The 12,870-nt window shown below is 43.8% G+C and overlaps 1 protein-coding gene across 4 annotated transcripts in view; it reads left to right on the plus strand.

Annotated features, from left to right (window-relative positions):
• The window catches only part of Auts2 (activator of transcription and developmental regulator AUTS2), a 1,105,889-nt gene that overhangs the window by 473,602 nt on the left and 619,417 nt on the right, over positions 1 to 12,870 (plus strand). For all 4 annotated transcript variants that reach the window (XM_051161360.1, XM_051161363.1, XM_051161362.1 and 1 more), the window contains exon 3: positions 1,738 to 1,839. In XM_051161360.1, coding sequence (XP_051017317.1) covers positions 1,738 to 1,839 — 102 coding nt within the window. The remainder of the gene's footprint in view (positions 1 to 1,737; positions 1,840 to 12,870) is intronic.

The following is a 12,870-nucleotide window of genomic DNA, read 5'->3' on the forward strand; positions in this document are numbered from 1 at the left end:
TGAACTATCATTAGGCCTGCCTCTTCTTCCCAGGCCTGGGATGACAGGTGTGTGTGTTACCATGCAGGGTCTCTGAAGTGCAGAGGAGCAAACTCTGGGTTTTGGTGCAGTTATTCTATGAATGAACTATATTGCCAGTCAGGACTAAGAGTTCTGATGCTGCCTGTACATCAGGGCATGTGTTCCACACTCAGGCTTGGCTGTCCGTATGAGTGCTGGCAACAACAGGACTGTTTCTTGCACTCTAAGAATGAAGGTGGGCGAGAGGGCTCAGCTGGTAAAGGCAGTTTTCACCAAGCCTGAAGACCCATGTTTCCTTCCTGGCACCCACATGGTTGATGCAGAGAACTGAGTCACACAAGTTATCCTTTGGCCTCTATAAACACATTGAGGCACGGGTACCTTCTTCATGACGTGCACATACACAAATAAATAAAAGTAATGTCTTTTAATGTATCGTAGTTCACAGGGCTGAGGTGAAGCTCACTCGATAAGATAAAGGTTTGGCGTGGTAGCACAACCTTCCTACTGAGATACATCCCAGCCCCCGAGCCATTGCTTTGCAAAGAGTGAGAAGGCGAACATTTCAAAAGAGGCCGTTCTGTCCTATAACACCCCAGGCAGCTTGCACTCAAATTAGGGCAGAATTAATAAATTTCACATTAGTTAGGTAGAAAACGCAGTCCACAGAGGGCTCAGGAGGATAGAAAGTAAAGTTGGCACTATTTTTTGAGCTCTGTTACAGAAGACTTCCTGGGAAAAGGGGGGTTTGGAAGAAAGTAATAATTAAAAAAAAAAAAGTGGCTTTATTGAGATGGTGCAAGTCAGAATGCTCCATTCGGCGGGGGGGGGGGGGGTTAGGGGATGTTGCCTTTGTGGGGGAGATGAACCTCAGTGAGGTCTGAAGGCCGGTCAGGCTACCATGCCACAAGATTAGGATGATGGCTTACCTGGTAGAGTGCTTAATGTGCACAAGGCCCCCGTGTTCAACCCCCAGCACTGCATAGCCCGGGTGTAGTAATGCTTGCTGCCTGCCTGGAGGACAGTTGACGGTTACCCTCAGATTCATAATGAGTTCCATGTCATTCAACCACATGAGATCCTCTGAAAAAGACAACAAATAAATGAATAGATAGATAGATAGGGTGTTAAAGAAGGGGAATAGAGACGAAAGGATTACATGGTGAATTTTGAGTCTTCTGGGATACCTGATTATCATGTGTAAAAAAACAGAGAAACAAAAACCTAAATACATGGGTCTGGAGAGGTAGTTAACAGCATGTATTGTTCTAACAAAGGATCTGAAGTTGGTTCTGAGCACATCCACTGGGCAGCTCACAACAGCCGCCTGTAACTTCAGGGGATCTGGTGCCCTCTACTGGCCTCCATATAGACCTGCACTCATGTGTGAGTCCACACACATACACACACACACACACACACACACACACACACACACACACACATACAGAGATACATACACATAGACACACACACATACACAGAGATACATACACATTCACACACACACACACACACACACACACACACACACACACACACTCAAACATGTACACTCACAGGAAAACTTTGTATAAGTTTCAACGGAGTACCGTGACTTGAAGATCAGAAAATGAAACTGGCAAGGCTCAGGGTTCAAATATCATGAGCCAGGAGGCGTATGTGTGCGAACACCTCTGACTTTCTCCTGTTTTGCTTTTTCTCTGTTACCTTCAGCTCAAGCCAGGACAGAACAGCTGCAGGGACAGTGACAGCGAAAGCGCTAGCGGAGAATCCAAGGGTTTCCACCGGAGCAGCTCTCGCGAGAGGCTCAGTGACGTAAGTTTGCTTAAAATGCATCAGACACCTCCTGGACCACCACCGTGCAGCACTCTTGGTGCAAAGCTCACGCCTTCCCTTCAGATGAAACATTTGCAGGAACATGGTTAGGCATGACTTCTTGGTGTATGTGTTTGTGTCTTTCCGTTATTTTGTCATTCCAAAATGTAGGTTGACCTAAACTGTATTTTAACAAATTATGGGGTTTCAGGGATGGCAGAGTGAGTAAAGTGCTTGCTGAAAAAGCCTGAGAACATTGTTCAGAATCCCAGAACCCAAGAAAATGCCAGTTAGCATAGGATCCTACCAGGCATCTCAGGGCTAAAGAGGTGGAGACAGCTAGCTCAGTATCCTAACCACAACAGCCTGCCCAGGGCTCGGAAAGAAACTTTGCCTCCGTGAAGAGAGATTAGGAGCAGGAGAGATGACTGACTCGGTGGATAAAACCACTGCCTGCTTTTCCATAGGTCCTGGGTTTGACTCCCAGCACCCACATGGCAGCTTACAATCATCTGAAATTTCCATTCCAGGGAATCCTAGCTTCTGTGAGCTATGCACACAGGTGAGACACCCATTCACATCCGTAAGCGAGATAGGCAGTCACTGTCAGGTGCGCTTCCATACCCACAGGCACAAGGACTGCCGCAGCTGTGAATGCACCCGTGAACACACAACATAAATACGGGGGAAATGTATAATAGAGGTAAGAAATGAGATAGGGCAGAGAAATGGCTCAGTAGTAAGGGCACTTGCTGGCAAGGCTGAAGAAATGAGTTGGATTCCTAGAACCACCAAGGTGGAAGAAGAACTAACTCTTGAAATCTGTTCTCTGACATCTACCTGTGTGTACCATGTCAAGCTCACTCACCCAGACCACATAAATACACCAAATAAATAAAGCCAGAAGAACTGGTGGTACTTTCATCAGCACAGCCGTCAGGCACTATCGCACCTGCAAGATGACATCATGTGGCTATGCCAAGACCGTTAGTAATTTACACCTTGGGATCTGGTTACATCTCTGTTTTCTTCTGTTGGGGTGGGTTGTCTGTCCAGTCAGATACTTGGCAAGAGTGGGAATTGTTACTAGATTTCCTAACATATCTCTATTTGGGAAACCTTGTAAAGAAGAACAACCAAGGCTCCAGGTGTGCCTGTCCTCCTCTAGACCTACCCTCATGTACCTGCAGGCCAGACCCCTGTCCCACTCACACAGACACAGGCGCGGACACGGACACAGACAGAGACACGGACACGGACATGGACACACAGACACACAGAGACACAGACACAGACAGACAGACACACAGACATACAAACAGACATAGACACATACACACACTGCCCTGTGTTACAAAAACAAAAAAACCTGAGGTCTTCCTTTTGGCTCATAGTCTCCTTAATAAATGAAGTTAGGTAGGGAATTAAAAGGCATCTCAAGGACACTTTTATTAGACTTTAAGAGAAAAACAATACAGCAGACACGATGTACATCTCTGTAGCTGCTGTAACCAGACTTAGGGATCAAGGCCTGTGCCCTAACAAGCCAGGTTCAGTCACTTGTTCTCTGCTAAGCCAATTAAGGAGAGCCAAATTAAGAATGAACATTGTAATAAGGAAATGTGTTTGATGTGACAGCATTGAGAAGAGGGACAAAAGATCCTGCAATCCCTTCAAACCCTTGAACGTGAGATGTAGGTAAGCGATCTGGATAATGAAGCCGTCTAGCCAGGTGTAGTCTCCCTTTTCCCGCTGTCTTTGCTACAGGTCTCTCCTGCAAGGTCACCTGACCTGTCAATCTCCCTTCCAGCAAGCAAGTTCTTCCTCTAGCTACCCTGCGGGCTTTATAGACTTTTCTATTCCCAGAAGAAGATAACTGGGGAAATTCTAATCTCATGGGGTCCGTTCTTTCAATAGTCTGTTGGTCAAAGAGGGGAGCACAAGTGTCTCATTAGGATCTATTGATTCCTGCCAGACGGGCCTTTACACTGCCAGGAGAAGGCAAAGGAAGACAGAAAGCCATGCGGTGTATAAGCAGACACATGGATTAAAGGAGAGACGGGTTTCAGGGAAACAGTGAGAAAGCCCAGGGAGGCAGGGAAAATACACTGAGCCTTTGGCCAGTATCCCAAAAAGGGAGAAAAGAAAGTAAAACAAAAAGTGTGTGTGTGTGTGTGTGTGTGTGTGTGTGTGTGTGTGTACACATATATTTGTATATATTCATGTGTTAAGGTTCTGTACTTCAAACTTTTTCTACTAATATCCACTAAAACAAAAGGCTGCAGATAACTAAACCATCTATATTCTATATGATAGTAAATTATCCTGTCTCATTTCACAGGAAAATACTTTATTACTCTGTCTTTCTTAGTCGCTGGTCTAATGCTATTAAAAAAACACTAGGACCAAGACAAAGCATTTAATTAGATGCTTGCTTACAGTTTTAGAGGCTCCATTATCGTGATGTCAGTCAGGCATGGTACTGGAGATGTAGCTGAGAGCTATGTCCTGATCCTTAAGCAGAGAGACAGAGCAGAGTGACAGAGGGACACTGGGCCTGCTGTGGCCTTTTGAAACCTCAAATCCCACCCCTCCTGGCACATTTCCTCTAGTAAGGTCATACTTCCTGATCCTTCTAATCCTTTCAAACAATTCCATTTCTTAGTGACTAAGCATTTAAATATGTGATGCTATGGAGGCCGTTCTTATTAAAACCTCCACACGACCCGTCCTGATAATACTACATTGCTCTGACCTGTTCCATACGGTGATATTTGGATTACTCTGACCCATTCCATATAATTAAATGCATCACTTTGACACATTTCCATGTGGTAATATTGCTTTACGCTGACACTTGACATGACTGTTCGATAATGCTACATTTTCCTATAACAACCCACAACACAAAACTCTCTTTTTACATGTCCAAGGAAAATTTATTGTTTAGTATGTGAAACTTTGAATTCTTACAAAAATTAATGGGATTATTTTTTACAGTGTTCCTCAATATGATATTGAATAAAGAATACTGTCTTTGCCTGTGAATGTAATTCTGTGTATAATAATGCTAGGTTTAGGTGGGCGTGGTGGTGCACGGGTCTCTATGAGTTTGAGGCTAGCCTGGTCTACAAAGTGAGTCCAGGACAGCCAAGGCTACACAGAGAAAGCCTGTTGGTTTTTTTTTGTGTGTGTGATAGAATTATACAATCATTTTACTGCACTGGCCTAAATTCCAAATATTTAATGCTTATTTAGCTTTTTTGAGGTGGTAAAACTTGCCTACTAGCCAAGGATGACTGATCCTCCTGCCTCAGCCCTGTTAAATTCTGGGATTATAGGCGGGGATCTCTTCCCATAGTCACGGGCTTGAGAATGTTTGGCTGAGCATGTGGAAGCCCGGTTAGTTCAGGATCATCACTGACTTCGTGGTGGCTGGGTGCTTTGTCCCTTCTAACGTTCACAGGATTCAACTGCAGCCTCTTCACAGAATAGCCAAAAGTGAACTCAAAGTGGACCAGTTAATACAGACCTAGAAGGCTGAAACCAGACGAATCGGGAGGGGCCGTGATCCTCCACTTGGGTTGTTAAAAGCGCGACACTGTAAGGATAAACCACAAGCGGCAAACAGATGATTGGATTTCTGTACCTCAGAAGGGAGTGGTCGGGGAAGGGAAATGACAATAAGCAGGAAGGGAAAACACCTGGAAATCGCGTAACTGAACTGACAGGTGCTTATCACGCGGAGTGTGCAGAGCACGCGTGTATCTCAGCAGGAACAGGACAGCCTGCTCTACAGTCACGCTGGGTTCTTAAATAACTGCGTGAGCAACGGCTGCTCCACGCGTGAGGAGATTCCTCTAAGTCCGTAGTCATTAGAGGGGCAAATCAAAAACCAAAATGAGGGGCCTGGGGAGATAGCTCAGTGATTATGAACGTGGTGTGCTCTTGCCGGGGACCGAGTTTGATTTACAGCGCCCGTCTTGTGTATTTACAACCAGCTTCCCTTCTGTTCCTGGCCATACCATGTCCTCTTTTGTCTCAGAGGGCACTTGTACTTAATCTGCACATACCTTCCCCCATATACACATAATTAAACATAAAAATCTTAAAAAGAAAAACAGATGAGATGAGAATCAGTTTACTACTCCTAGGATTATTACAATAAAATAAATAAATAAATAAATAAATAAATAAATAAATAAATAATAAATGTCAATTGCCTGGAGAAATTGAAACACCCATGTGTTTCTGACAAGAGTATAAGATGGTACGGCCACTGAGGAAAACAGTTTGGGAGTTACTCCGAAGGTTAAAATGTAAAGTTGACCTATGACCCGTAGGTAGGTCTGCTTTTCAACATACACCTAAGAGAATAAACAAATGAGAATTTGTATTGAGTTCTGAGACTGTACAGCAGCCAAACAGTAAAGCCAACCTGTTTATCTATCAGCAGAAGAATAAATAGAAGAAACATGTGGTATTTATACAAATATGAGGTATACATACAGAGGAATCTAGGCAACCACAACAAATATACTGGCATTGTAATAACATCTTAGTTTGCTTTCTGTTGCTGTGATAAAAAAAAAAAAAAAAACATGACCATAAACAACTAGGGAAGGAAATGGTTTCTTTTACTTTATAGTTTATAGCATTAGGAAGGGAACTCAAGGTAGGAACTTGGAGACAGCAGGAACTGAAGCAGAGGTCACACGCTCCTTACTGGCTTTTGCTCCTCTCCATCTTCAGGTTCATGAACTGCAACCATCTTGTCTCAAATTCTTAATTCTGTCTTCTCAACTCTAGTACCCTCATGGGCTCCAAATGGGTCACCAAGTGTGCCAAGTGCACACAGTAACTTCTTCAGCAGGAATCTGTTAAGATTTTTTTTTTTTTTTTTTTAGCCGAGGCTAGCCTGGAACTCACTATGTGGCCAAGGATGCCCTGGAATTCTAGATTTTCCTGCCCCCACCCCCGCCACTTCCCCGGTGCTGGGATACCAGGTGTGTGTCTTCATGCCTGGTTTATGCTGTGCTGGGGTGGAACTGAGAGCTTTGTTCACAATAGGCAAGCGTTCTACCTACTGAGCCACCCTCCTAGACTGCATTTAAGTTTGCTTTTCTTCTCTGAGATAAGTCTGTCTATACCACCTGTTGCCTGGTAGCCAAAAAAATAAAAAACAAACAAGCAAAACCCACACTTTTTGCATATTTTTCATTCTCTCCCTCTTTCTCTTTTCTTCTAGTGTCATTAGTTTGGGGAGTATATTTGGTCCGTGTTAGTCAGCAATACTCACTACAGAGTTTTCAACTAAGGTAAAATTCTCTGCAGATTTTCATTCTCCTTGGTGGTATTTGTAGACTCTTAGACATTGGAGGCTTAGGCTCAAGTGAGGCTAATCAAGACATCCTGTTGTTCTAGCTTTACCTTTTTTTGAATCAGAGAAAGGGAGAGAGAGAGAGGAGAAAAAAGGAAGAAAAAGGAAAACAAAACGCAGATTTGCTGTAGTTGGAAGAGTTGACTCATTGGGCAAAGCTTAAACAACCCAGTGGGCTTGGGTTTTCTATATTAAGTAATCCCAAACCATGTTGCCCAGGAGGGTGTAATTGGCCACAGGACTTCGAGACTGTCTTCATCAACGAGACATCATAACTTGTTTAGATTAGTCACGAAGGAAAAATCTAAAGGGAAATAATTGAACTTATAAATATTCATGAGGAGTTATTCAAGGGGGGAAGTGTTGCTTCTGATTTATACAAAATTTCATAATTGAGGAAGTTGTCAAAACTTGGGGATTGAACTTGAAATTTTAAGTAAACGGAACAAAGCCTCGGATAACAGATCGTGAGCATCTGTTACAAATAGAAGAGAGAGAGAGAGAGAGAGAGAGAGAGAGAGAGAGAGAGAGAGATCCTGTGTTCTGATAGAATCGTTGTACTGATGTGCATTCCCCAGAGACACAGATGCAAACAAGAACAGGACCAGCAAATGGACTGACTTACAAGACAGAGGTTGAGAAACCCCAAGATCTACAGCCGGTGAGCTAGAAATGAACATCTCCTTGGAAGGTTGGCACGTGTGAAACTCAGGAAGTTTCCTTGCTGCTGATACCGGGTGAAGAATGACACCTAATTAGGAGGCATTCAGCGGGAATCCCTTCTACCTAAGAAAGGGCCAAGCCTGCACTTTCCTTAGGCCCGAGACTAAATGTAGTCCGTCTACCTTACGACAGGCTGTCTGCTTTCCTGAACGTGTTATAGATTTAACCCTGAAAGTCCTCTAAGGCACAGTTTAATATTGTTGGATCAAATATCCGGGCACCCCATTGCCTGATCATGTTGACACAGAAAGTTAATTGTCTCAAGTCCTGTTTTGAATATGGAGTGTGTGTGTGTTGGGGGGGGTTGCGTCTGGAATGGGGTAGATACTTTTAAACTCATATAATAGCTTGTTAGTTAAACCTCAATTTAAGATGTGAAAATAATTGCTTAAAACCTTTAGGTTTTAGGTCCAAGGGGGGACACTGAGGCAGAGTGTTCTTTTGGGGGTAAGAAATTTATTAATTAAGTTACAGACAGGCAGACCATAGCACGACAGGGGCTCTAAGAAGAGCTTAGTCCCACGTGGCAGAGTGGGGATCCGTTCTGACAGCGTTCAGAGGTGCACCATGTGTTGGGTGACTTGTTCATAGTTGGCGTGGCTGTCTGGTTTAGCTAAGAGACAGGGAGGCAGGAGTGTAGAGAACTGGTTCTCTGTAGTTCTGGAAACCAGTGTTTAGGAATAATGGAAGTTCAGCCACAATGGAGGCACTTTATAGATCAAAACAGCGTGGTCCTGGATACGGGGGGTGGGGGGGGTGGGGGGGCGCTAAAATTTGCAACTTGAAACATTGTCATTGCTCTTTTGTATGCAGGTGGGAGTGAGAGTTGAGGCAACAAAGCCAGAAAGCCTCTGAGAATAAGGGCATTTGGGCGAGAAGGTGTGAAGAGGGTGATGAACAGGAGGGCTGCAGATGTGATGTTGAGAGTCACGTGACAAGTTGTTACTCCATCTTTATCTCTTGAGACAAAGTAGAGAAGGCTGGTCTTGAACTTGTTATATATTGCAGGACAGCCTTGACCTTCTGGTCCTCTCACCTACACTTCCCGAGGGTGAGGTGTGCACCAATATGCTACCCGCATGCAGTACTTGGCTTGCAACTTAGGGAAGAGCTGTGTCAACTGAGCCATATGCCCAGCTCCAGTTTCTGCCATTTTGAATTGATTTTGCCTGGTAAAAGTATTTTTTATGTCTTGGTCAGTTTGTCTAATCTTATGTCTGGTGGCTCAGAGCTACCTGAATTGCCAACACTGCAGGTAGCTGCATCTATGGACTGCATATACATCTACAAATGCCCTTGGTTAAAAATAATAATAACAACAAATCTTTAAAAGAAAAACACAACAGAAAAATTTGTGCATTAATTTTCCTCATGCTCCTCCCATGAAACTAAGATAGCTGTGTTTTTTTTTTTTTTTTTGTCCACTCTCAGGGGACAACAGCATAGCATTAAGGTCAGAAGGCAGGATGTCTTAGGTAGCTGGTGGTTTGCAAGGATGTGAAAAACAAAAACAAACCCGAAACTCTGGTTAAAGGAACCCAAGGTCAGAATGCACGTGCTTGCCGGGGAGTGAAGTGTACACATCCATCCTGTATTTGGAAAGCCTTAATAGTAGTTGTTGTCCTCCGTGTGGCTCTGTAATAGATGGAGCGAATCTGTTTTTAGATGGTGCACTAGTTACTTTTCAGTGGCTGTGATAAAACACCATGACCAAGGCAGTTTATGGAAGGAAGGGCTTATTTGGACTTACAATTCCACAGGGAAAAAAGTCCACCCTGTCAGGGAGGCATGGCAGTCAGTGTGGGGCTGAGAGCTCACTAACTGGAAGTAGGGTGAGGCTTTCAGCCCTCAAGGCCCCCCTGCCAGCAACACGCTTTCCTAAAAAGCCGTACCTCCTAAGTCTCCCCTAACAGCACCACCACCTGGGAGCTAGGTGTTCAAAAACTGCAGCCCATGGGGGGATATTTCTCATTTATACCACCACAGATGGATAATCAATTTTGTTGCATTGTCAAAGTAGCTGCTGAGCTAACACACCAGTCTGGATAATCAATTTTGAAATCCCCTGTTGTCGGTCAGCTGTTAAAACAGAAATGTTAACTTCGTGAGTTTAATGAGCAGCTTTGAAGACTGCTTAGTGGCAGAGATGTAGAAAAAAGGCAGGTTGGAAGCAGAGAGGAGACTGGAATATGTATTTTATGAATATCTGCTTTGAAGGGCAGCTTCCACCCTCCTGGAAACTGTGCTTCAGCTGTGTTTCCCATCACTGTCTCTTGGCCTGTGGTGGCTAGAGACCGAGGCAGAGTGTGTTCCTAAGGAGCCCGCAGGAGGCTGCCCTTTTCAGAGTAAGAAAATAATTTGCAGACATAGATGAGGTTGTGATCGGGTGGCAGACAGACAGACACACCCACCCTCCTCCACCCAGCAGGATGACAAGATCAGGCTACAGTGGAGATAGCTTAAGGAGCCCTGAAGTGACCTGCCAGATGGCCTGCTGACTGTCCTGCCCCATCCCCCGCCCTTCCGCTGGCATGCCCCCTCCCCCACCTTACCCACCTCCTCCAAGTCTTCATTTCTACCATTAGAAATGCGAATGACTTGGTAGGTTTCTGAGAAACAAAGCCCTTTTCATTTAGTGAATGGAAATTTTTGCCCAAACATGGGTATGTTGGGTAGTATCGCAAAAACTGTTTCATTTCGTATTGGTTTTGAGAGGGTCGTACGTAGCCCAGGTTAGATTCTTGTAACTGATTGACTGAGGATGGACCCCGGAGCTTCATGAACCAAGTGGGCTACACACATGTTTTTTAAGTGAAGGAAACTTGGTACTTCTTTAAAGAAAAAAAGTTAATACTGTCCTTTGATTTTATGGATATAAATACACAGCTCATTTTTTAAAACTAGGGGCTGCTTTTCTTTTTCCCCTTTTTTAAAAAATTTTTTTAAAGTTTTATTTATTTATTTTTGTTTTGATTTTTATTGTTTTGGGGACAGCACCTTGCTATGTACACCTGGTTGGCTAAGAACTCAAGTTTATAGGCCAAGCTGGCCTTAAACGATTGGTCTGCCTATGTATGTCTCCTAAGTGCTGATATCAAAAGCATTTGCCCCTGCTTTTGTGTCTAAAATTCCTTCCCTTGGGAAGAAAATAATTTATTTCTTCTCCAAAGATCCCATCTACAACCCAAGGTATAATTCCACCCAAGTTCACTCTAGGGAACCAATGAGTTTATTTGGCTTGCTTACAAAACAGTGAGTGAGAGATTATGGCAAAGAACATGAGTGGCTATAAAGTAATCCTAGCAGAAGGTCTGCAGCCAGCACTGATGTTGACTACTCCAAGGCTGCATAGATGGAGCCCCTCCCTAGTCTTCCTCAACTGATGTACTTCTCTGAGGGCATAGACCTAGACGTAGACATTTAGGGCATAGTTGCACACAACTGGTTGAGAGAAATACCTGCATGCCCTGGGGAGGGCCCCATGATTCCCTTGAACATCCATCTATGCAAGACCTTCAGCAATCCCAGCCAGAGTGATATTTGCCATTAGAGCTGAATTCAGGAAGTAGTGACATCATTGCTCAGTCAGGACAGTGTAGCTCAGGTTTGCCTCAGATATGATACTTGATCTTCCTCCTTTATCCTTTTTAGTCACCATGGCCAGCTTAGTTTTTCAAATCTGAGGTGGACTTAGCTTTCTCTCTCTCTCTCTCTCTCTCTCTCTCTCTCTCTCTCTCTCTCTCAAGTATGGGCACTTTCACTGTCTAATTGGAATGAGAGTATGTCTTGAGTCTTTAGACATGGTGTAGCGGGGAGGTAGTCACCTTCTTCTCATTGGAAATCACCGGGGGAAGGCCGCAGAGATAATAAAGAGAATAAAGGTGCATGGACCTGAGTTCAATTCCCAGAACCCACTGGGAGAAAGGAAAAAGCAACTCCTGAAAGTTGTCCTCTGTTCTTCACAAGAAAGCCATGGCACACTCATCCCTCCACACAGATAGATACACGGAGCACATAAATGTAAAGAAATTAATTGCCTGGAGAGATTAAAAAGTTAAAATTAACATCATTGAATGTTTCCGTGGAACTGGATTGGGTATGGCTACATACGCCCTCTTCTAAGTCTTGGTTTCTTTCTGATGTCCTACAACATGATGAGGCAGAGCCTTCTAGCAGCCCACACTCTAAGCTGTGGAAACACATTGCCTAACATTATTTTGTGGCACAATTGTTGTCTGTGGCTTGGGTACTTTATGTAACTTCTGACTTGGAAAATGATTCAGATTTTCAGATAATTTCAGCTTAGATTTTTTTTTTTTTTTTTTTTTTTTTTTTTTTAAACTCGGAATGAGCATAGATAGCCAAGACATTTACCTGGTCCTTTGGGGTAGCAGAGTGTTAGCGCCTCACACAGATATATCAATGTCGATGAGGAAAAACACAGCTCTTCCTCAAAGGGAGAGGGAGAGAGTTTACTGTGGATTCAAGCATGAGTGAGCGTATCCCAGGAAGACAGATTCAGGACACTGTAGGCGCCATGTTGGGACATGGTAATATCACTTGGATGAAATTTGTATAGTTAAAAAAAGTAAAGTCATGGATCAAGACACCTTCCAAATCTATTGTTGTGGACCACAGGTAGACAGGTTACAGACCACGTAGGGAAAAACTATTACAGGATTCGATGATGACATTGTTCGCTTTTTGATTGAGAAAAGTTGACGGTTTGCTAAGGATACACTTGAAAGGTTTTCACACTCACACAGGATGCAACAGTGCTAGGTCGTAGAGAGAGATGGAAAGTGAATGGCGTTTAGAGGAATTCAAAATAGCCCAGAGTAACTTTTCTCTGCTCTGGAACATTCTAACTCTCCGTCCTCAGGCAGTTTAAGCATTTGGAGTCATGGGACCTTTTTTTATGCGTTTGT

The sequence above is a fragment of the Acomys russatus genome, chromosome 19 (assembly GCF_903995435.1).
Source record: "Acomys russatus chromosome 19, mAcoRus1.1, whole genome shotgun sequence".
NCBI classification, from domain to species: Eukaryota; Metazoa; Chordata; class Mammalia; order Rodentia; family Muridae; genus Acomys; species Acomys russatus.